The 24,912-nt window shown below is 48.2% G+C and overlaps 1 protein-coding gene across 1 annotated transcript in view; it reads left to right on the top strand.

Moving 5' to 3' along the window:
- Positions 1–1,226: 1,226 nt before the first annotated feature.
- LCP2 (lymphocyte cytosolic protein 2) overlaps positions 1,227–24,912 on the top strand; it is a 44,738-nt gene continuing 21,052 nt past the window's right edge. Inside the window, exons 1-7 of the mRNA XM_072756623.1 lie at positions 1,227–1,712; positions 5,901–5,963; positions 11,240–11,286; positions 19,847–19,912; positions 20,343–20,374; positions 20,985–21,022; positions 24,106–24,301. Of these exons, the coding sequence (XP_072612724.1) occupies positions 1,635–1,712; positions 5,901–5,963; positions 11,240–11,286; positions 19,847–19,912; positions 20,343–20,374; positions 20,985–21,022; positions 24,106–24,301 (520 nt within the window). The 5' untranslated portion in view covers positions 1,227–1,634. The remainder of the gene's footprint in view (positions 1,713–5,900; positions 5,964–11,239; positions 11,287–19,846; positions 19,913–20,342; positions 20,375–20,984; positions 21,023–24,105; positions 24,302–24,912) is intronic.

The following is a 24,912-nucleotide window of genomic DNA, read 5'->3' on the forward strand; positions in this document are numbered from 1 at the left end:
CCATCCGGAAGTGATTTCTCTCTTTCGCCTCTTTGCAAATAACTTTGTCATTGGTCACTATTCCAGTGATTTGAAACACCAAGTGACCTCTCCCACCAATGGCAGAGCTTTTGAACAGCAGGGCTGTGCCCTGTAGAGCACAGTTAGTTATCAAGGGCTCTTCCAGGCCTTGAGAAGAGCTTTGGATTGACTAATGCCCCCAGCCCCCTGGCACCACATTTTATGGACTGCTTCCCAGGTGCTGGGCCTGGAATGAAATGCAAATCTCCTATAAGCGCACAACAACCTGGAGAGGCTGATGCATTGAAAGTAGGGCTCCTTAGATTGTGTGTAAGATGGGAACCACGCATGGCCAAGGCTCCCCTCAGAAAGGCTTCAAGAAGGTACCTCCACATGACATAGTGTCACTTAGTAAGTGCAACAGAGCTTGATTCTTCCCTCAAACATCAGAACTGATGGCTCTGTGTGTGTGTGTGCGCGCGCGCAGAGCATTGGCTGAAGTGGAGGACCTGTGTTTAGAGACTGTGATGTTGCACAAATATATTTGCTTTTTTACACTGGATTCTCCCACTGCCAATGAGGTGCACATACTGGGAGAAGTGCCGGGGTCTGAGACCAGCTTAGAAAGCAACAGATGCCCTGCTGCAGGGCCACTCCAGTGAATGTCCTCTTTGAGTAGAAGATACGGGGGTGGGGATCAGTGGTGACTAGAGTCTTTGAGGGAAACAACAGAAAATAGAGCCTCCGGCAGCATCAACAGTGGTCACTATTTGTGTGCCCTTAATTTTTTTCTCTTTAAGTTTGTCTAGTTAGCTGCATCTAAGAGTTATGTGTATATGAGACAATTCTTGTTTTCCCATTTTACGGATATGGAGACTGAGACTCCTAGATTTTTAAGCCCTTGCACGAGGTTACGCAGCATGGAGATAATCTTATCAGAAATTGAACCTAGGTCTGCCCCTTTCTCAGCCCTGGGTGCCCAGCTCACTCACCAAGAATCCTCTCATAATTATACGGAGGCTGCTGAAGGAATGTCAACGTTATCCTTTTGGGAGAGACTGAGGGATGGCTGGAAAGCATTAAAAGGCCATGCTCCTTCCCCCTGGCAGTTTGCTGATGTGGGAGATCATGTGTATTTTAGGTCAACTGTCAAAATAGATTTTCATCTGCAAAGACCCGGCCCAGCAGGACTGCAGGACAAATATCTGGTTGCCAGGAGTTTTAATGGACACATACTTGGGCTCACACTGGAATCCAAGTCCCCTTCACTGCCTCTCCCACGGGGCAGGGCTGGCCGGGCCAGGGGGTACAATACCAACCCCGCCGCTCTCTCTACCTCCTCCAGCCACCAGAGCTGGGCTTCCTTGTTTACTTATTTAGAGCCGAGCAGAGGAAGTGGTGAAGGAAACTTGCTGAGTCGTTTTCTGAGAAGAGACCATATTTGTTCGCAGAGGAAGCTGTTGCTTTCTGGGATCTGGTTAGAGCAGAAAAGCCCTGTGCTCCAACAAGGGTGTTCCAGACGGTGACTGGAAGTTGGAAGAGCCAAGAACACCTCCACGCTCTGGACTGGGGTTCTCCATCCATGGGTGCAGCACCCATGCTCAGCTTGTGAGTTCTGTCCTGGGAGAGCAGCCATGGCATTGAGGAACGTGCCCTTTCGCTCAGACGTCCTGACCTGGGACCCCGACAACCTGGCCGACTACTTCAGGAAGGTGAGTTTTGCTCTTTTGTTGGCAGGGAGGCTGGCTGCCCTCGGCAGGCTGGGCAGCGGCTTGGAGAAGGAGTCAGGCAGAACAGTGCAGAGAACTTCCAACCCCGTGGCAGCTTTATCAGTTGAGCGAGCACCATGTAGATGTCCATACACCCCTGAGTTTCTTGGCGATGAGTTCTGGGGAGAAGGGGGGCCCTCCGAGGGATGTGTATCTACTGAGTGCCAGGCTTGAGTGTGCGCTCTGCAGCACTGTCCCATTTAACACTCTCCAGTATTGCGGTCCTCTGGGCTCAGCTGAAAGTAGGCTCAGGAAGGTTAAATGGCCGAAAGCCCCAGGGACTACAAGTGACAGAAGCAGGATTCCAGTCACGCGTTTCTGGCTTCAAAGTCCGTGCTCAGGGGACTCAGAACTGCTGAAACCATTAATGAGATCAAGGCTGCTTACTAGAAAGGGGTGAATGGGGCCCTGGGCATGGGAGAAAGAAAAGGCAGGGCAGGAGGGATGGAGAAGGCTAGCACGAACAATGCCAGAGATGGTGGCTGGGCAGTCATTGCCCATGACCTGAAAGAGGGCTCCTCATGGAGAACAGAGTCTCACTGGAGCTTTATGAGGGTCTTGTGAAGCAGGTGGGAGAACTGCTATGAGCTCTAGGTTATGATCAGTTGAGATAGCTAGGGAAACTGAGGCCCCTAAGAGGAAGAGCTCTGCCAGCAGGGTCAGAGGCCAAGCCTGTGGCAGACCTGAAACTAGAGTGTTACCATCCTGCCTTCTGGCCCTGGAGGAGCCGCTCAAGGACCTGTGCTTGGTCATCTGCTGAGGAGACCACAGGTCACACATCTGTTTGAGTAGATTCCAAGCCACACAACTTGGGTACTCTCCATCCCTTTTCAAAAGATAAGAAGTCTTATAAGGAACATCTGAGCTTCCAACACCCCAGTCCCTGGAGGATGGGATGGAATTCTGTTGACACTTCACATGGTTGTAAAGATGTTATTTTAAAGTCAAGATTTTAGATGTCACTTAAGTCAACTTTCTGTTTTTTCTTCCTGGGGGTGGAATGGGGGCTCCCTGGGATGTATAGATACATGGGGTCTATATGATACCTAACTGCTCCCCATCAACCTAAAGAAGAAACATGTGGAGATGTAGAATCGAGTGTGGCATGAAAGATGTATAGCCCACAGATCCTGTTATTTGCTGCTTTGTGTGTATCTTGTTTTTGTTCTTTCCTCCAAAAGGTCACAATAAGCTTAAGCTTCAGCACTGTGGGTACAAAGATGCTTGAGACAACTGCCTTTTGAAGTATTTTTCTTAAATGTAGACCAAATAAATTAGGTCAAGAAGACAAAACTTGCCAAGACGCTGTAAAGGGTGTGTTACCTCAATTAAAGAAAGGAGAAAATACTGAGAATTGGTGAGAGAACCCTAGGAACAGACTGAGATGCCTAGACAGGTCCTGTCTTCAGTGTGAGAAGAACTACACAACCTGGTCGAGTAATAGCAGAATTCATGGGCAAATCTCCCCTTAGTGCAGGGAGGTGGACTACAGGTCAGAGGTGATTTAAACAAACCCCTCACCAAAATGATGGTAGGATGAGGAGATCGAAAGGAATCTATGCCAGCCATCTGCTTGAGGTGGGGGAAGGGAGAGCTGCTTCTTGAAGACCTCAGACCCTGGGACCCATCTGCAGCACTGGGACAGTTTCATTCTCCATAAACCGCTCCCCCCCCCCCGCCCCGCCCCAAAAAAACCCAAACCAATCCCTCATCAAAATGATGGTAGGATGAGGAGATCGAAGGGAATCTGTGATCTGGGAAGTCTCAGCCCCCACAGACTCAACTGCAAATCCTAGGAACCTTGATTTCCCCAGAGAGAAAACATCAAGTGAACTGACCATGGAGTCATTTGGGAATGGATCTTAGTCATCAAATATCCTGTTCAAAGGATCCATGAGCAGGTGCAATTTCTAACAAAGCAGAGAGGTTGGGCCTCTTCGGAGACACTCCTCAGCCAGCCCTGTAGTCAGACACTTTGCTCTGAATCCTGGCTCTACCACCTGCTAGCTTAGTGACCTTCCTTTCACCTCTCTCTGCCTCAGCTACTTCACCAGGAAAATAGAGATGCTAACAGCAACTTTCCTCATGGGATTGTTGAAAGAATTAAAAGAAATATGGCGTGTGAAGCACTCAACAGATTGAGGGGCCAATTCATGTCTGAAATTCCCTTTTTTGCTCTGTTTACCAGATCCTAGCTGTGGACGTTTATGCAGATTGGCAGGCCCTTGTGTCTTCCTATCTTAGATATGTGTAGTTCATCCTCTGCCTAGAATAGAAGTCCTCTCTGAGGACTGAGGTCATGTTTTGGATTTCTTTAACCCCTCCAATTTCTTTTGACTTGGCAGGAAAGCATTCCTGGGCCATGCAGTGGAAAGGCATTGGCTCAGAGCCATTTCTAATCCCGGTTATGTTCCCAACCATCTGTGTGACCTCAGACCAACCCCTTCCCCTCTCTGAGCCTCAGCTGTCCCGTCTACAACAACAGTACCTCCTCTAGACTACCAGAGCTGGGTGCTCGTAGAATCCTCTATATGCTTGCTAAAAATACGGATTCTAGCCCCCAGGCCTAGGGATGCTTTCCTGGTATCTGGTTACTGGATCAGAATCAACTAGAGCAGCCCCAGTCTGCAGAGCTATCTGTATATGTAGAGTCAAACCTAGCAATCTGCAAAATCAGAGCTGTATCTGATAATGATGACAGTAAATGATGAATTAAAGGCAGTTAAATATTCCAAGAACTACTTCTACCTCACTGCATGGAAATAAAAGGGATGATCAGGGTGCCTCAAATGTTGCTCACATTCCACCTTGACCTCTAAATCAGCTTTTTCTGAGAGTTCTAAAGTTTATCCCATCCTTTCAAGCCAAGAAATTACAACAATTCTATTCACTTTTTAGATTTATTAACCATTAAAAAAAAGACCAAGAGTTGCCCCCAGAAGAAGGTTGCCACAGATTGTGAGCCTCATAGTTTGACAAGAACCAAAGGTTCTCCAGGACAGACATTTCACTTTAAATACTCCAGCCCAAAGTATCACATTTGGAGATATTTCAAATGTAAATTCTCATGCTGCTGAAGACAAGGTGAAACAGAAAGCTGAGATTAATAACAGATGTGACTCTTTGGGAAAGCAACCAAGATCGTTCCTGTGAATCTTATAACTCTATTCTGAGAATCCAGTTTAATTTATCTTAAATAGAAAAAAAATCTGTGTAGAAGGATATCCATGATGTTCTTTCTATACTCTGATCTGGATGGTGTATTAAGGTACACTTAAATTTGTTTGCTTTACTTATGGTAAATTATCATGTTACCAACAAAGAGAGGACATTCCTGACAGAGACATTAAAGTTTTGTTCTGAAGCCCGATTATCACCTCTGTCACCTGCTACCCATGGACCTCATGCAAATTGCTTAGCCATCTGCACCTTTGTCTCTGGAAGATGTGAGGATTAAAGACTTAATATCGGTTAAAATACACAGAAGAGCGCCTGCCAGATAGCAAGCGCTCAATTATCAGCAATTTCTGTTACCGTTATTGGAACAGTAGTTTGGTAAACAACCCAAATGATCAGCAATAAGGGAGTAGTTAAAGAAAATAATGTTTAGAATAAGTTTGTGATAACATGAGGCAGTGCCTATATTATCATTTTAAAGCAATTTTAAGAGAAAAAGTTAGGATAATAAGATTAAATGTGAAATTTAACCTCCATTCTGTTTAGAGATAAGCTCAGAATAAAGCACTGTAGGAAACACATCGAATGTTCACCAGGGTCATCCTTTGGTGGTGACACAATGGTTGCTACTTATTTTCTTTTTCTCACCTATTCCATATGTGCCTAAGGAGCATGTGGCCAGTCTCTATAGGCTTGAGGACACTCTCTTTCTGTAGGGGTTGGCCTCAAAACCTTAGACTGGGGCAATTTCTCCATTTCAGAGAGTCCCAAGGGGCAAGTGAAAGCAGAGTTGAGGTAGGGATGGGGCCCTTCTGTTAGACTATGAGGGTAGGGGGGTAGGGGTCTGGCTAGCCACAAGTACCACAGATTGCTAAGCTTCTGGGCAGGCAAGTGAGGGGAACCAATGGGATGCACCTGCCTGCCACTGACAGCACCTTCCCCTCCTCTCTGCAGCTGAACTACAAGGACTGTGAGAAGGTAGTGAAAAAGTATCACATCGATGGGCAGCGGTTTTTGGTAAGTGCTGACCACTTCGACACAGTGAGACCAAAGCTGCTCTACACTCTAACCAGTCATGGCCAGGCCAGCTGGTCTACCTAGTTCGTGGGGATGCGCAGCGTCAATGCCCGTCTCCAGGATCCGCACACAGCCCCTTGCCATCTTCTGAGGTTCTCTATGCCCTCTGCTGTCATCATCTCTCACGATACTACTATTCTGGATACCTTCCAGGTCACAATACTACTATTCTGGATAGCTTCCAGGTCTATACCTTCCAGGACCTATTGCTAGTAGTTCCCTTCGCTGATACCATGGCACATTCAAGTGTCAAAGTATAAGGAGAAATCCATATACAGTTCACACACACACACACACACACACACACACACACACACACACACCCCTTAAAAATCTTTTCAAATGCCATCCAAACTTTGAGAAAAGCCTAAGGGAAAAAAAGACCATCTGGGAGAACAGAAGGTTATTTTTTCCCATCTCTCACGCTGGAGTACATACTCACTGAGTGGAATAAGGTGTGAAATCACCCTCATTATTTCATTACATACCTCTTTCTCTCTATCAAATTCACATAGTTGGTTTTTTGCCAATTAAACACATATATGATAGGATGCTACTCCATTATATTGCCAAGAGCTTTAACATAATACTAAAATGCAGTCATACATGGAGGATTAAGCCTTTGAATAGAAAGAGATGCAGCTCTGACAGGTGGTAGGTGGCTGGGAGGTGGTCTGAGCATTTCCCTTGAAACGCCACCTTTGTCTATGGGTGAGATAGACCCTCTCTACCAATCTACCCATTTCCCGTCTTATGCTTCTTTGCCCTTCAAAAAAGAAGTGGGAATAGGACCTCAAAGTTCTCTTGGGTAGATGCTCCCAGTTTGGAGTTGGAAGGAGGGCAAAGTAAGTTGTGTTTCCCTACAAGCCATGGTCAGCAGCCTTGAGGTCAGCAGCCATGAGACTTCAGAGTTAGAAGGGGCCAGAGAGGTTACGAACTCTAACTTTCCACCTGGTACTCCAATCCATTTCCCATATCATATCCCTACCACTAACATCCGCTTGAATTCTTTTAGGAATGGTGAGCTCACTACCACACATAGTCCCCTTCCTTTCTAGGCACCTGTTAAGTTTCATGCTGAGACCAAACTGTGCCCTGTTGGTCTCAGTTTTCCTTTCATGTGCCATGTAAAACACGTTTAGTCACTGTTTCACTTAAATCATGCATGAATTCACCCATCCATTCATTTCACAAGCATTTTCCTGGGCTCCCTTTACGTACTGGACCATGCCACATCCTGGGAATATAGAGACGACTAAGGTGTGATTTCGGCCTTCCAGAGCTTGATTTATACAAAAAAAAAAAAGTTATCTTGGGAAGGCTCTAACCACCCCATTTGCAACTGAGGAAATGTGTACAGAAGAGTGATGTGAATTTTCTAAGTCCTATACCTAGTCATTGAACTAAAGCACACATTTAATTTACTCTAACACTGCATGAATTTTTAACAATGTTATTTCTTCATACTGAGCCTTGAGCCTACAGAATATCTGGAGTTTTGTTGTTGTTGGTCTTGCACATTAGTACTAAATGTAAATACTTCCTTCTGGTACCTTTACCACTGAGAACTAAGATCTGAGACTTACTAGTGTTGAGTGGACAGGGAGTAAGACATCTTTGAGGGTGGCCCTGCTTGCGGCCCTGATGCTCTAGCTCACCCTGAGCAAGCAGTTGCCTTCTCAGGGCCTCTCTCTTCTCCTGAGAAGGAGCACGTTGGACTGGGTCACGGTGGGTGATAGACCGTTCCAGTCCCCCCAGCACTCTGTGTGTGAACCTCAGGCCTGCTAGGACAGGATTGTTTAAGTGGGCTGAGAGATGGTATCTGAGGCATGAAGAGGGGGCTCTGGCTCCTCTGCTCCCATATCTAGGACCCCTCGGTCCCTGGAGACTGCAGTAGAGTCTCCTCATTGTGTGACCAGGAGGAAGTGGAAAGAAGTACCCTAGGACCCAGGAGAGCAGGGGGCAGAACCTTGTGCCTGGCCCTGCAACTGGGAGGCTGGGTTTCAGTCTCCACCCCCAGGTGCTCTGGGTATAGTGTGAGCTCCGATCAGAGCTCTAATTTCTCATCTATCACTCCTGGTTTTTTTTTTTTTTTTAAGATTTTATTATTCATTCATGAGAGACACACACACACACAGAGGCAGAGACATGGGCAGAAGGAGAAGCAGGCTCCAAGCAGGGAGCCCCGGGTCCCCAGGATCACGCCCTGGGCTGAAGGTGGTGCTAAACCTCTGAGCCACCCGGGCTGCCCAAATCCTGATTTTATAATATCCAGGGCCATTCTGCTTTTGAAGGCAGCAGCGGAAGTCCACATTCTCTTTGTCTCTCTGTCCCTCTTTCTTTCTCCCTCTTCATTGCTCGTAGGTCCCTTGCATCTGTTTTGCTGCTATTTTGGTTTCCCAGTGAGAAGAGTAGGACCTTGTCTGGTGGGGAAGGGGGTGCCATACTTCCACAAGATTGAAAGAGAGTGTTTGGAAGCATGTCAGTTAGGAAGGCATGTGGGTGCCTATAACAGAAACCCAACCACAGTGGCTTAACAAACAGGGGTTTATCTTTCTCAAGTGATAAGGAATCTAGAGTAGGCACCAGGGGCTGGTGAGCTACTTTAAGAAGTCATCACGAACCCAGACCCTGTCTAGTCTATGGAAAAAGCTTGTGGCTTCTGTTCGACTCATTGCAAGTTGGCTATGCCACCTCCAGACCTCACGCCTCCATTTCAGGCAGGAGGAGGGGCAAGTAGGGCAAAGATTAAAAGGCACAAAACTGCATGGGTAATGACTCCCCTTCTTTTCAGGAGAGTAGGAACTTCTCCAGAAGTTCTATCCAGTAGACTTCAGGTTATATCTCATTGGCCACAGCAGAGTCCCGTAATCTCTGTTATCTGCAAGGAAGTGTAGGGTGTTAAGTATTTTGGAGGTGGAACATTTACAGCCCCGGACAAAATCCAGGTGAAGTCAGTAAGGGAGCAAGAGAGAGCAGATACTGGGTGGGCAGGCAGCAGTGTCCGCACGTCGCCTCCCCAGGCAGGGCCCATCTGGAGGGCATGCTCAGCACCTAACCACGCTCCTACAAAGGTACAGGTGATCCTACAGGTAACACAGAGTTGCTGGAGGTTTAAGGAGGAGGTAGAGGAGGGCTGACATCACGTGGCAGAAACTCTCTGAAAATCCCATTGGAACATCCCTCATCTTTCCTGCTAGTTCCTGTCCCTGTTCTAAAGGCCTTTCTCTTTCCTAACATCCTGTTCCTCTGTGTCTCCAACCTGTTCATGTCCACCTTCCCCTTCATGCTCTTCTTAGATTCCCTCAGCCTACATCCTCAACTAAGCCAAACAGAAGGTAGCGGCCAGCTGCCCAGCACACAGCCTCCAGCCCTCAGGCAGCCCTGTGCTCACTGTGCCATTCTGAACATGAGTCTCGGCACATCTCTGAGAGGGACTGGTGCTGGGGGAAGGAGGAGCCACTGCTTAGAGATATTACAAATAAAAGAGTGGGAAGCCTGGGTGGCACAGTCGGTTAAGAGTCTGATTCTTGGTTTCGGCTCAGGTCATGATCTCATGGTCGTGAGATTGAGCCCCAAGTCCAGCTCCACACTCACTATGGAGTCTACTTAAGACTCTCTTTCCCTCTCCCTCTGCCTCTCCCCTTCTTCTCTCTCTCTCAAATAAATAAATCTTAAAGAGAGAGAGAGAGAGAGAGAGAAATCAAGAAATCTGACCAAAAGCCTGATTGTCTCAGGACTCAGAGCAAACCCCAGCACCAACCCTGCTGCCAGGTGTGCTAAGGGGGCAGGTGAGCCCGATAAACACATTGTTAAGATACCCTACCTAGCCCCTGCACCTCTGGCCTCAGAGGGGACCATGCGCCCTCTTCCCTATGGAGAACCTGCCAGGCAGCTTCCAGCCCAGAGTGGGAGCAGAAGCAAAACTAACCTCTGAGAGCCAGCCAGACTCCAGCTCATTAATATTTATTATTTATTTTCACATATGTTACTCACATAAAATTTATTATTCACAGAGGGTGTGTCAAGCGCAGAGCCAAACACAGGACACACATCATCTCGTTCAGTGCTCACAAGCCCTGAAAGGTGGCCCTTGTTAGTATTCTGATTCCTATTCTACAGATAAGGAAACAGAGGCTAAGGGTATGCCCCAAATCAGAATGCTGCTAAGTGGATGAACCAAGATTCAAACCCAGCCTGTCTGACCCTAGAGCTTCCACTCTAACCCCTGTTTTCTAGCCTCAGAATGTCAATGGATCGCTTTCTATGGCTCAGCATTAGTTCCGTGGAAAGTATGCTCACCCTTTTTTCTGTTTCTGGTATTGGGACCCTGCCTCTCCTTCTTTGAGCACCTTCTTCTCTTCCCCTTGTCACCTTCTTCCCCTCCAGTAGGGTCCCTGGGTCCCTCAAAGGGATCAGATGTGGGAAGAGGGAGGTTTGCAAGAAGAAAATTAACCATGGATGCCACAGAGTAGGGCTCCAACCCCAGCTCCATCACCTGCAAGCTGAAATTCCTTTAACATCCTAGAGCCTCAGCTTTCTCATCTGTAAAATGGGAACACTGATGGTTTCTAAATCACAGGATGATGTGAGGGCTAATCAGGGTGAGAGTAAGACTCCAGAGTCAGTTCTTCACAGATATTTCTTTCTCCTTTCCCCCTCTCTGGTCCTTCAGGAAAGCCTCTTTATTGCATCCCCACATCTAGAGAACACTACCAATAGCCCTGCTGAGAGAGGCTTTGGGGTGTGATGGTGGTATAAGGGCCCCGACCCCTTCTTCAGGCTGGCTTCTCACAGCTTCTCCATATGGAAACTGAGAGGGACCCTGAAGTCTGGGGTAAGAGCTTAGGAAGTGGTCATAGCATGACCAAATTCGGCCCACGAAACAAAACAAGTTTTTTGGTTCTACAATTTAGCTCTCATAGTGTTTGTGTGTTTGCTTAACTTAAAATTATTTGTCAATACTTCAAACTCAGGCAATTTCACATAAAATCCAGACTTGGGGATTCTCTTTGGAAAAAAGTGTATCTGGCAATACCAGTCCCACAGGCGTTTTATGCAACATCTAGAAGGTGTTGCTTTGCTTTGGGTAGGTGGGGGAGGTGTATGCTTTGGGTTGCTGTGGTCCTGGCTACTCCCTGTTTCTCACTTTCTCTACTCACCTGGCCCAGGGCCCTTCCTGTGGATTGTAACCTGCCCATGTGTCTTCATTTCAGAACTTGACAGAAAATGACATCCAGAAGTTTCCTAAGCTCCGGGTACCGTAAGTACTGCCCCTGATTCCTTGTTTGGGGAAACAGAGGTCGGGGTGGGAAGTAATCCAGGGAGAGCTGAGCCCCTCACTCTGTCACTGCTGGTTTACACTAAGAAAGTGAGCAGGAAGGGTAGAGGCAAGGGCAAGGGATGGGAAAGAGATGTGTCATGATACATGGAGAAAAAGAAGTAACGGATCCAGCCCAGCTGGTGTGTTGGCTGCTCTTGCCAAAGACAAGCCTGATTGGGGACTGTGTTTTCATTTCCTCTCTCCCAGTGGGGAGACTTGGGCACCAGAGTCATGAGACCTATTTCATGACGGTGTCATCACCAGAACAGTGATTGCTTAAGCTTTCTAGACCTCAGTTTCCAAATTAGTAAATGACAGAGTTGGACTAGATGAAGAATGACAATGGACATCATTTTGGCTGTCAATACCAATTGCTTGAATGGCTTCCAGGGGCACAGTCTTAAGAATCCTGAGGAAGGGAAGTGGGATGTAATGACTGACGTACACCCCACATGGGTGCTGAAATGAGATGCATCGTGCACCTCTTACCATGTGTTTTCATTCCTCTAGGAAATGTCTCACATACTCAAAAGCTTACCAGAGCCAGGCAGGTGATGTAAATATGTAAAATGTGCCAGGTCGAAAAATATGAAGTCCTATCAATTTCTCTTTCATTTTATCACCTTTGGATAGACTATGAAGAAATATTTCTCTACTCTAAGAAAAATAATAGTACAAGTATGATGATAAAAGAGGTCATCAACACAAAGCCTCATTGTTGTTGAAAAAATAGGGGTCATGGAGACTGTGGCAAATCAGAATGATGATTTCTATCTGAAGAGAGCTCCAGTCCATATGGACCCAATGATGCCCAATCTTTGAAATTATCAAGTCACTAGAACTACCAGTTTTATGTAATATATTCTTCATATACATAATAATAAGTATGTAATAGAATATATTTTTGTGTATATGTATATACATATATATACCTGGTTCTTGAGAGCATTTGGGTTTGCATCTTTTGGTCCCCATACAATAGTAATACTTCATTCATTTAAGGAACTGCTACTAGATATGCCAATATAATGTGTCAGGCCTTTGTTACTTATGCTGCAGCCATAAGGAACAGATTCCCTACCTCAGGACACTCACATTCTAGAGGGAGGGTCAGAAATACTAAACAATCATACTACGATTACGATGGCACATGCAGGTACATGTTCCTCGGGAGTATGAAAGGAAGAGTCAACTTTGGCAACAATACCAACAATGGCATTCAGGGAAGACTTTGGGGAGGCAAGGAGGCTAAGTTGGATTTTGACATATACCAGAAATGGTCAGATAAAGAATGGGTTGAAGGACATTCTGGGAATATGTTGCAAAAGCATGGACACCAGGGAGTTTAATGAAACTGCAAGTGGGTCAGAACAGCTGGGGCACACACAGAACAAAGAGGCCGCAGTAACTGGTCACGGATGAGAAGGATCCTGTGAGCTGTCCTAAGGAGTCTGAGAAGGGTGGGGAGGTGAGGGCAGAAGGGAGCACACAGAGGTAAAACTGGTGTATTGGCTTTCTCCAGGGCAGTGTAAAAGACAGCAGGGTGGGGGGCCCAGCTGCAAGCAGGGATACAAGCTAGGGGGTAATGGGCATGACCCCGCTAATTGGCTAATTGAGTAGGAGCCTCAGGGAGGGCCGTGGCCCTGCACAGGCAGGGTGAGGGGATTTAATCAGAGCAGTGGAAGAAAAGAGATAAGGAAGTCACTTTCAGCTCGGAAGATTCTGTTTTATCTTAGGGCTGAGCTCACTTGCTGTCTGGAGCTATGCTTGAGTGTCTGAAGAAGGAGGAAGGTGAGACATGGTTGCTAGTGTGGAAGGCAGACTGTAAACACTCATGTTGTGGCTGTGGTAGAGGTGGGGCATTTCTTTAGCCTCCAATGCACGCATGTGTGCTCCAGGCAAGCTAGGAACCTGCCCATGGAACACGGAGGTGAATGGGGAGTGCTGGGGTAGGCGTCTAGAGAAGGTCCTGGCTGCCTTGATTAGGAAACTCTACGGGTTACTGTCCCTCTTGACAGACATAATAACCGGTCCCAGCTCTATTTATAGAGAACTCTGTGCCTGGGATGAGTCTGTAGTCCACTCCCAGTTTCCCAGTCTATAAAATAAAGGAATATGACCATGGAGGCTCCCTCTTCTAAAGGTTATAATTTTAGGTATGAACAGGCAGACAGAAGAGCTTAGTGAGTAAAAGTGTAGGATCTGAGGTCAGACTACTTGAGACCCAATTCTTCCATTCACTAGCTATGAATCTGTGGGCAAGTTATCTGGGTTCCTCAAGCCTCAGCTTCCTCATCTGTAAAATGGAGATCTGTAATAGGAGAACCAACCTCAGGGAGTTAGCAGGAAGGTTAGAGAAGATGATGGGGGAAATAATAGTAGGCACTGAACGAGTGTTAGCTGTTTCCATTACTTTACACAAAATCTCAGTGAACATAGTACTAAGTTTTTATTAATCATGCTATGCTGTCAAAGGGGGGATTGAAGACTTAAAAGGCATGGGTTTTGGAACAAGAGAGAGCCAAGTTCTAAAGCAAGCCCTGCCTCCCACCAGCCATGGGACCTTGGGTAAGTCCCATCGATCCTCTGAGCCTGTGTCCTCACCTATTTTTAGGGAAAAGAACTAGCTCTTGGGAATGCTGGATTTTAAAGGAGGCAGCCCACATAAGCTGCTTGGTATTGTATAGATATTCAATTGTATAGGATTGTTCTGTTCCCTTGTACATAGGTTCATTTGCCATCATCATTACCCTAAAGGGCTATGGGAAAGAAACTGTGTTTATGTACAGCAGACCAAAACAAGATTACACTCCTCTGAATATCTTGATTTTCTTTCCCCTTGCTTAAAAAAAAAATCTCTATTAAGTAGATTTGTAAGAAGGCAGATTCTGGTGAGGAAGGCTTTGTCTGCAATAGCTACTCCCTCGGACAGTTTCTCCCAGAGACACCCCAAATACTGAAATGGAGGAGAGTTTCTAAATAAAACAACAAAGCAGGGCAGCCCTGGTGGCTCAGCAGTTTAGCACTGCCTTCGGCCTGGGGTGTGATCCTGGGGTCCCAGGATCAAGTCCCGCATCGGGCTCCCTGCATGGAGCCTGCTTCTCCCTCTGCCTGTGTCTCTGTCTCTCTCTCTCTCTGTGTCTGTCATGAATAAATAAATAAAATCTTTAATAAAAAAATAAAAAATAAAACAACAAAGCCTCCTATATAGGGAGGGGCTTAAAATCCATGGTATAGCTGAGCCTTATCTGGCTAAATTGGAATACAATAGAATACATGTTAAAATATACGTTAAAATCTGCTGATGCCTAATTGGAGCTTATTTTAAAAATGTGATGAGTTTTGTATTTAAATCCATAGTGTAACTTAAAAAAATAAGAAGGGAGTGATGTGGTGGTGGTGTAGCCATAGATAGATGTTGGATGGGTCTATATCATGAGTTCCCATTGCACCCATTACCGAGAGTGGAATTGGGCTAGGAAAAGCTAACTCCTATCAGAGAGGGGATGCAGTAATATCTGGTTATTCGTCAATCCTCCTGCGAAAGCTGCAGGCCTTCTAACAGCAGAGTCAGTCTACCTGAGAAATAGTAGGGAAAAAAGGAGGAAGTGAGGACGAAGGGAGGGACCCAGAGATAAGTGGGCCTTTCCCAGGCCCCTCAAAAAAATGTGACCATACCTTCCCACAGAATTACTACAGTGACAGATCTGTCTCCACTTTCTCCCATTCATGGGCTAATCTCTGTCCAGGGAGCCAGTCCTCCCCACAGGGGAAGTGCTTCCTCTCAACTGACAGCCACTCCTTCTCCCCCAAAGTAAGTCCTGAAAACTTGACTTCCCAACTCAGTTCCATATTGAACTTGCTCAAGTGGCCCTCGACAAAGCCCTCTCTCAGTGCCTTGCTTCTTTGGTGGTAAAAATGGGAACAATCTGCCTACCACAGAATAAGTGTGAAGTGCCAATAAAATATTAGATGTTAAAATTATAGGGGGTGGTATAAAGCTGAGGAGCAGGGAGACCATGCTAGGCCTTCCCACTTGTGGTTCTCCCCTGAAGCCTGTGATGATGGTGAAAGGCACCTCCCTGAGTCCCAAGACCCACACCTGGCTTCTCATGTCATAAGGACAGAACTTCTGGAGGCCTGGCTCTTGGGTCAAACCCTGTGCTCCTTTAAAGAAGGATGGAATCTATTTGCAGTGACATGGATGGAGCTAGAGGACATTTTGCTAAGTGAAATAAGTCAGAGAAAGACAAATGCCACATGATTTTACTCATATGTGGAATTTAAGAAACAAAACTCGTAAGCATAGGGGAAGTGAAGGAAAAATGGAATAAGATGAAAACAGAGAGAGAGACAAACCATAAGAGACTCTCAATCAGAGGAAACAAATTGAGGGCTGCTGGAGGAGGGTGTGGGGTCACTGGGCCTGGGCATTGAGGAGGGCATGTGATGTCATGAGCACTGGGTGTTGTATGCAACTGACGAATCACTGATGTCTACCTCTGAAACTGGTCATACACTGTATGTGAACTTGAATTTCAATAAAATCTAAAACAATAAAAAAATTAAAAATAAAGAAAGATGAAACGCAGAGCAAGAGCCAGAGGCAGTGTGACAATGTGTGCTGGGTGCGGGTGGAAGGACTGAGATGGGGACAGAGGACTGGCGGGCAGTGAGGCAGACTGAGAGCTGGAGGGGTGTGCTGCAGGAGAGCACAGGGCCGACTTCACCTGAACCTTCTGGGTCTGGGAAGGTGGTGTCCTGGGAGGGAGCAGCGTGCCCTCTGAAATCCAAGTCCAGGGAATAAGGCTCCCACCGAGGGATGCCGGGAGAGGGAGAGAAGGAAAGCTGTCTAAGGCTCTTACTGAGAGCTCTGGTGAGAAATCTGTGTACACTGTAACACGAACACGTGCGACAATGTGGGCACCAGAGAGATGCCTCCTGAGTGACCTACTCTTTCGGTGTGCTAAGGGCTCTGGTACGTCCTCTCCCACTTCCTTCTGCCCTGGCCGTCCCTTCTCTCTCCCTTCCCTCCTTTCTGCTGGCCTTTCTTTGTATGCTTTCTTTCTTACTTCTCGGTGACCAGCAAAGTTGATTTCAAAACCCAGAGTGGACCTCCACTTGCTCTTGGTAAAGCACAAGAGACGGACGAAAAGGAGGCCGTATCCTCCTCCCCCATCTCCTCCCCCTCCTTCTCCCCCATCTCCTCCTCCCCCATCATCTCCTCTTTCATCTTCTCCTCCTCCTCCCCCATCTCCTCTCCCTCCTCTTCCCCATCTAGACATCCCTTCCTCCCCCCCCTCCTCCCCCAACTATTCCCCCACCTCCCCCTCTCCTCCCCCTCCATCTTTTCCTCCTCCCCCATCTCCTCACTCTCTTCCCCCTCCTCCTCTCCTTATCCTCCTTCCTCCTCCAAATTAAAAAAAAAATTCCAAGAATAGCAAGAAAAAAAAGATTGATTTCATAAAATTTACAGACTATAGGAATCACCAGGAAATTGGTTGGTGTCACTGCTCCCGGGCCTCACTCAGCCCTGTAGGTTCTGACGGGTGAAGTCTACAGTGAGCCTGGTAATCTGTTTGTAACAGGTGTACCCAGTGTAATTCCAAAGTCAGGCTGGTCAGGGATTCCCTCACCAGGGCTAACTCTCTTAATTTGCTGGTGAAGAATTTGAGCCTCGGGAGGACAAGTGCCTTGCTGGAGGTCATGCAGCAGGCAAGGCTTATGGGGCAGGATGCTGCAGTCAGACTCAGGACAAGGACCCATAGTCTGTGCCTCCTAACATCACCAGGAAAGTCCTGTGGCTGAGAAATCAAAGCCTGGCTGCTGTCACGTAGCAGGCAAGGGATGCAACCGCCCTTGGAACCATCTTGCTGCAATGGCCTGACTTCCTGTCAGAGGTTCAGCCCCAATTTGGAGGCCAGCTTATCCCTAAAACAAGACGACGCAGAGAGGATTATGTCTACATGCTGCCCAGTCCCGGTGCTGAGTGAGGCCTGGGGTTTGCGGGGAGGAGGAGGAATGAGTCACCTCCGGCCGCTCACCGTCACTTGGTTCCCTGCGGGTGTGAGAGTGGGGGACTTTGAAGGTTCGCACACAGAGGCAGCAACCAGCTCTTTGCCTGGCCCATGGGCCCTGCCACCTGCCACTGGCCCACTCCCCCTCAGCAGTGGTCACAGCTGGCTCAGAAGGTGTTCTCAGAGGGCTGCCCAGACAGGAGGGCCCCGGGAGCCCCTGTTTTGCTGGCCTGGTGGGCCCGCTCTGCATTCTGTTGCCTCGTTGCTGCTCTTCTGTCAGGGCCTGCGGTTTGACATTTCCTTCCTTCGCCAGTTAGAGCCCCGAAGGCCTCCAGCCTGGCTGCTAAAGATACTGGTGAGAAGAGACACTGCAGAGAGCCGGAGGTCTTTCGGGATCAAAGCGGCATGAGCCGGGCAGAGCAGCCACGCTCTTTGGGAGGGGCACATTGAGGGGCGCCCGGCCCCACCTTCCTCAGCTCCTTGCTGCCCGGTCATCTGGGTGCCGATGCCTGCTGGTTTTCAATTGCAACTGCGCCCTACCCTGCGTCCCTGTCCTGCACCCAGCCCCACCCCCATTGCCTGTATATATACACAACACTTACCTAGAATTTCACTTCCCTAAATGTTCAGCATTTGTCTGTCTTTCCACGGGCATGTTAAGCTCCTTGAGATCCGGGACCTTTGTTTTGTTCCTCGAGGCCTCCTGAGCTCTCAGCAGAGTTCCTGGCGCTTTGAGGGCCCTTCCCGCATACTGTTGGGTGAAGCATGCCTGCTGCGGCCACCACTGCTGCCAGATGTGGCCGGGATGCCCACGCCAGCAGGGTTCCTTTGGTGCCTCTGGAGGATGTCAGGGGCAGGGAGGAGAGGGACTCCCAACAGCTTCTCAAAATGATTGCTTAAAGGAAACAAAAGATGTGTGTCACAAGCGCTCCAGTGGCGGTGTGCTCAGAGGTCACCGCAAAGTCCCCACTCCCTCTTTAAAGCATCTCCTCCCCAGGTCTGGGCGGTGTGAAATCCTAGCAGCGACATTACAATGGAGGACGAAGACTTGCCCTCTTTCCTGCTCGGTCCCCTGAAGTCCCCAGGGTATTTATAAAATGTATCCTGTCATTTGATTGACGGAGAAGGGCTCAGAGCATCAGTTCCCTGAGACCATGGCAAAGTGGGGGGCGGGGGGTGGGAGCCTGGGGGAGTGATGAGGGAAGCAGGAGGTAGTGGATGCAAAGGGCCACCTTTGCTAACTTAGCAATTCTGTTTGAGGCCAGACTTGCTACCTTGAGATGGTCACTCAGCTGCAGGAATGTTGATCGTGGCTCATTCTCAGATGGGCCACAGGCTCAATTGCATCGGCTCCTGGGGAGCTTGAGGCATAGAGGAAATTAACACGAGGCTATGGTAGGTTGAAAAGATGCTGCCCTGGAAATCGGGGAGCCTGGCTTCAGGGGCGGGTGTGTTTTGTGGGGAGGGAGGGCTTCATCACTAAACCGCTCTGTGAACCTCTGTGGCCTCATCTATAAACTGACCTTGGGTTAGATCATCTTTGAGGCTCCTCCTAGCTGCCTCCAAATCTCTAGGGAATACTGAGCCTGTTTACTAACGAGGGTTTCCTTGGTTTCAGCAGCGGGTGCTAAGGGAGGCTGGAATCTCCTGTCCCGGAGACTTGAGAGACCCCGTGGATTGGACTCTTACTGCTGGATGTGCCTGAGCTGCAGTCCTGTTTGTGAAGGCCCTCCCTGTTGTGGGGTTTGAGGATTTGCTAGCTCACAGCACTCGAGGACTAAGAGCATCTCCAAGGGTCCTGGCCAAGGTTGGCCTCAGGACACGGGTGAACCAGGGAGTCTCCCACTCTGCCGGGTGTGCCCTGATTGGGAATGCTTCTCCAGAGTTTATAAAAAATCCATGTCACCGAGGAGGAGGCACTGGGGAAGGGGGGGAACAGGAGGGAGATGAAAGGAGATACAGGCCAAAGAACAGCTCACCAGAGCTCCCGTCAAGCTCTGCAATGAGCAGCTGATTCCTCCAGGTTTCAGAGGTGGTCTGAGGGTTCCTGGAAGCCTGACATCACCACAGGAATGTTAAAGCAAGAGTCAGGGGACCTGAGCCCCAAGAGCAGTAAGACAATAAAATACACAGTGGCTGTATCAAGGTTGTAAGGCTACAGAATTTCTGAGAAGGGGAGCCAGGTGAGAGCTGGCAGGTCTTCACAGAGGGTCTGTGAGCTTCACTGAGGAGGCTGAGCCAGCACAGAGGGCCTGCTGGGCAGGAGCAGGGGACCGGAGAGGGGATGAAGGCAGCAACTGCTCGGGGGAAGTGAGGAGCAGACGCCCAGTGGAGAGGACTGGCTGGAAGCCAGACAAGGAGGCTGGCCAAGGTTGGCCTGGATGTCCGATGTTACGCAGATCAGGGAATTCCAGGACTAATGGGAGAGTTGGACTGGGAGAGAGATGATGGTTTTGTCACCTTACCTGTCCTTTATCTTGTAGGATTCTCAGTAAGTTAAGTCAAGAAATCAACAAGAATGAAGAGAGAAGGAGCATTTTCACACGCAAGTGAGTAGGGAATCCAAGAGCCCAGTGACACTGTAATAAGACCCAGAGAATTTTCAAATCCAAGCGAGAGGTGCAGGACTGCTTTTGCCTCGGTTTTCGACCTACAGCACTCCTTCAGGCCCAGGGTCCTGAAGCTGGTGCCAAGGAGGGAATTGGGAGCTCCTTTTCTTTGCCCTTCATCCTGCTTGTTGGCCTATGACTTCAGGGGAACTTCCCCCAAAGACTCAGGCAGTCATGAGCTCCCAGTTACACCACCAATGTGACTCTGATAGGTTCTAGAATTTGGGGGCAGCCTGGCTCAGGTTGCTGAGCAGTCCTGGGAGGTGAGACAACCCCCTGTGGGGGGCTCCTCCCGCAGGATGGCATTGAGGAAAGAGGGAGGTACTCCTAAGCCAGTATACCACTAATGCAATGCTGTTTGCCTTTGCAGACCCCAAGTCCCACGGTTTCCTGAAGAGACAGGTAAAGGTGTCAGGGGTGAGAGTGATTGCTTTAGGAGGTGACAGGCAATTCGGTTCTTCTGTCTGCCGATTCCTGGGCCTCCTGAGGTATTGTGCAGGTGACCTTATTCATTTGCCTGTCAGATAGTTCTCTCCCAGAAAGAGGTTCGGGTCCAAGGTGAGAGCAGGAGAAATGGTACCATGCCGGGCACCTGCTTTATGCCCCCTGCTCAGCTGGGAGCCTCTATAGATCTGAAATGACGAACTCTGTGGGAATCCTGGTAGGACCCAGGCTTTGACTGAGCAGCTGAGTCAAGCCAGTGTCCCTCCATCTGGATCTTTAAAGCTTTAAAGAAGCTTTAGGGGTAGGTTCCCAGTGTCTGTGTATTTTAAAGCCCTCTTGGGTGACTGTTCTGTGGGGAAAGGTTGAGATCCACTGCTGCCTCCTGGTAGAATGAGCTGCTCAGGTGGAAATTCTAGAGCTGATACTAAAGCAACCCCCAGATATGAGGAAGGTAGGATGAGGGCCTAGGATGGGCAGTGGCGTGAGAGCACATCAGATGGGATGCTGCTTTGGCTTTCCCTCTAGAGGCTTCTTTTGGTACTGATAATGTTGTTATCTTCTTCCACAGAAAGCCATGAAGAAGACAATGGGGGCTGGTCATCCTTTGTGAGTATGGTGTGGGCTCTTCTTCTACCCTTACAGCAGTTTGCAGAGCACCTTTGTAATGAGGAACTAGCATGATGCCAAAAGGAGCAAGGCCTCTAACAAGATGCCAGTATACCCCCTCAGGGTGCCATGAAATAGGATCTCTAAATGTCAGATAGTAAATATTTCCAGTTTTGCCATCCATTCCAGCCTCCAGCTCTTCTACTCACCTCTGCTTTTATAGCACAAAAGCAACCATAGATGATAGCTGAACAATTGCGCTTGGCTGTATGCCAATAAACCTTTGTTTACAAAAACAGCTGGTGGGCTGGACTTGGCCCATGGGCTGTAGTTTGCAGATCACACCATTATTCACTATTATTACCCCCACAGCAGGGCCTTCCCAAACTCCCTCCCTAGATGGTACACAGGAAAGTAGCTTAAAAGAGCTTGTCTTTTTTTTTTTTTTAAGATTTTATTTATTTATTCATGAGAGACACAGAGAGAGAGACAGAGGCAGAGACACAGGCAGAGGGAGAAGCAGGCTCCATGCAGGAAGTCCTATGTGGGATTCGATCCCGCATCTCCAGGATCACCCCCTGGACCAAAAGCGGCGCTAAACCGCTGAGCCACCCAGAGATCCACAAAAGAGCTTGTCTTATAGATCTAAGTTCCCACTGCTGACACAGAGGGAGAGAGATTTCAGAATCAACTATTCACCCTAAAAAGACCTCAGGGATGGTCTAGTCCAATTGGGTTTTATGTTTGAGGGGTTCATAGTGAGCCCTTTGAGAGTCTGATGGACTCTGGATGTCCTCTCCCCAGAAGACTGTGTTCAGGGTTACTGTGCATGAAGCTGGACTCTGGCTAGGTGCTCAATTATGGCTCACAGCTCAGTGTGTTCATTTTACAGATGAAGCAGCTGAGCCCTGGGGAGAATGGGACCTACAAAGAGCCACACAGCTAGTTAGGGGCAAGCCTGGGGCCCAGGTGGCCCGATCCTCAGTCTAGTGGTCCTTCTGGTGAGCAGCTGCCTCAGTGCCTTTAGGAAACAGGGAGAACATCCCTTGTCCTATTGGGATTCTGGCAAAAGGAAGCAATGCATTTGAAAAATGCTAGTTATGTCTGTGCTTTCTATAAAAAGACAAAGGAATTGGACAGATTTGTTTTGTGCAAAAGGGAAAATAGACCAGAGGTTCCCCCACACTGTGTACAGTTTTGCCCAGAAGCTGCATCTTTGCCACTGCTGGCCACGTGGCTTCTTCTGTGTGGGAGCCCAGCCTGAGGCTGGTGTCCTTCCCTCTCTCGATGAACAAACTGAACACAGGCTACCCATTAGCCGCTGCCTCAAACGCTCATGGATTTCACTGCACGTCCAGGCCTGCACAGGGCGCTAGATGGGCTGGGGTGGAGATAAGGAATCCAACCCTGTGAGCATTTTATAGCATAGATATCACATCCACACAGCAGAATGTGATTAGAAACAAATAGATGCATGCAAATTTAGGAGCCAAATCATTGGGGAAACCCACTGTTCTAGAAGTGGAGAGGAAAGGTCTGCTGTTGAGGAAGGTGTTCAGGGTAAAGGCTGGTAGAAAGCGGGAGCAACAGGGCTGGGGTGTGTAGGCTGAGACCATCTAGGGATTCCTCTCTCTTGTCAGTGGCAGCCCCCTCCCTGGAGAGGGGTGGAGGCCACTGTTCTCAAGACCCCTGACTCAGGGGTTCCCTCCCCTGCTCTCAAGTTATAGGAACATAGAAGACACGATGAAGTCTTTCTCAGAGTTTAGGAAGACACTCAACCTCCCTTTGCCTTCCAATATTAAAAATATATATATTCCTCAAATCCAACATGAACACAGGAATGTTTCAATTGAACAACTTAGTCTTTCTTAAGTCACCTAGCAAAGCTATGAGGGTTTCTAGGCTATTGGTACACACCTTTCCTCATCAAGATGCAACTCCCATTGCTTCTTTTCATACTGCTGTTGACTGTAGAGAACTGCCCCGGGCCCATTTATTACCCACCCGACTTTGTCATCAGAAGGATAAGGCACTTGCCACACAGTGGCCGATGGTGCCACCCCTCCTTGGGAAATCATTATTATGACTGACCCCTTTCATAAGTTGCCTCAAAGGCAATCACTCAATCCCCAGGGTGCGCTTTCCCTGAGGCCCACAGAGAAGCACACGTAAAATACAACACAAAATTTAAAATTTAGAAAGAGAGTCCCTTCCAAAAGAAAGCAGCTTTAGGGAGATCCCTGGGTGGCTCAGGGGTTTAGCGCCTGCCTTCAGCCCAGGGCGTGGTCCTGGGGACCCCCCTGAGCCCGGGGATCAAGTCCACACTGGGCTCCTTGCATGGAGCCTGCTTCTCCTTCTGCCGGTGTCTCTGCCTCTCTCTCTCTCTCTCTCTCTCTGTCTCTTATGAATAAATAAATAAAATCTTTAGAAAAAAAAAAAGAAAGCAGCTTTAAACTCAGTGTCAGATGTGACGAATAATAAGCTGTTGTTTCTATACACTCAGCCCTCAGCCCACAGAATCGCACAGGCCTGACTCTCCCCTCTCAGACAATTTCATCTGCCTTCTAATTAATAGGCTTTGGTTATCTGGTTTCCCCATTAGCATGGCCTTCAACACTGCATGAGGTTATGATGAGAAGAATGTTTTGAGCTCAGGCATACTAAGAACAGAACTGACAATGAACTAGTGGCATCCCAGATGCTCCAGGCACTTAGTTTCTCTCTTCGTGATTCCTGGAATAAAAAAACACATTTACTCACAACAGCGCTGTTTCTCCTCACCCCTCTATTCCAGTGTCCTCCTCATTTCGTGTGCTTTTCTCTCTTGTGCAAAAAGGGGTGGAGGAAAATGCCTTGTGTTCTAAAGGACTGGATGGAGGGCCCACGTCCACAACTCGCTGGCCCTGTGATAATGCATTCCCCAACCTCAGTGTCCTCATAAATAAAATGGGAGTGATGATCCCGGTGCTGCTGCTCCCCACACCAGCACTGTTGGGAGGTTTGGCAGAGAGAAAATCGATGCAGGCACAAGGGTACCACAGAAGGCTCTACAAACCGGTCTGTCTCCATCACTGTGTTGGCAGGAGGATGACTACGAGAGCCCCACTGACGATCAGGACGGGGAGGACAATGATGACTACGAGTCCCCCAACGAGGAGGAAGAGGCACCAGTGGAAGACGATGCAGATTACGAGCCGCCACCCTCCAACGATGAGGAGGCCCTACAGAGCTCCATCCTGCCTGCCAAGCCCTTCCCCAACTCCAACTCCACCTATATCGGTAAGGCCCTGCAGCCCACACACCAGCACTGCTGCCCCACTGCCCCTCATGGGCCTGTGCCCACGCAGCGCAGAGCTTCCTTGCGGCCATGCGGCTTTGGACAGGTGCTCCCTCTCTCTGGGTCTCAGTTTCCTCATCTACGAAATAGGATAATAAAAATATAGACCACAGACGTTTTCTGGGAGGATGATAAATATTGCAGACAAATCATTGCCTGTGATGGCTGACACCGACACTGAACTACCACGTAAGGGTATTCGGCAATAATAATAACTCATTTCATGTATTACTTAGGTACTCAAGAGTACCTTCCCATTTCTCCCCATCTTTCCACCAACTCATAGTTATATGGGACTTCTACCCACAAACGGCCACAATCAACATAACAATACTGAGGGGGTGTGACCGTAACTTCAAAATAATTTTTTATACTTTATTTAAGATTTTTACTGTCAATCTGTTCCTATCAGCCTGTGTCTCCTTCATTCATTCATTTATCCATTCAACAAAAATGACTGGTCTTCTATTGTGAGCCAGGCATCATTCTAAATGCCAAAATTTGAAATTTGAAAGAATTTCAAAGAATTTGAAAGAATTTCAGGAAAGAAGAT

This window comes from Vulpes vulpes, chromosome 4 (genome assembly GCF_048418805.1).
Source record: "Vulpes vulpes isolate BD-2025 chromosome 4, VulVul3, whole genome shotgun sequence".
In the NCBI taxonomy this organism is placed as follows: Eukaryota; Metazoa; Chordata; class Mammalia; order Carnivora; family Canidae; genus Vulpes; species Vulpes vulpes.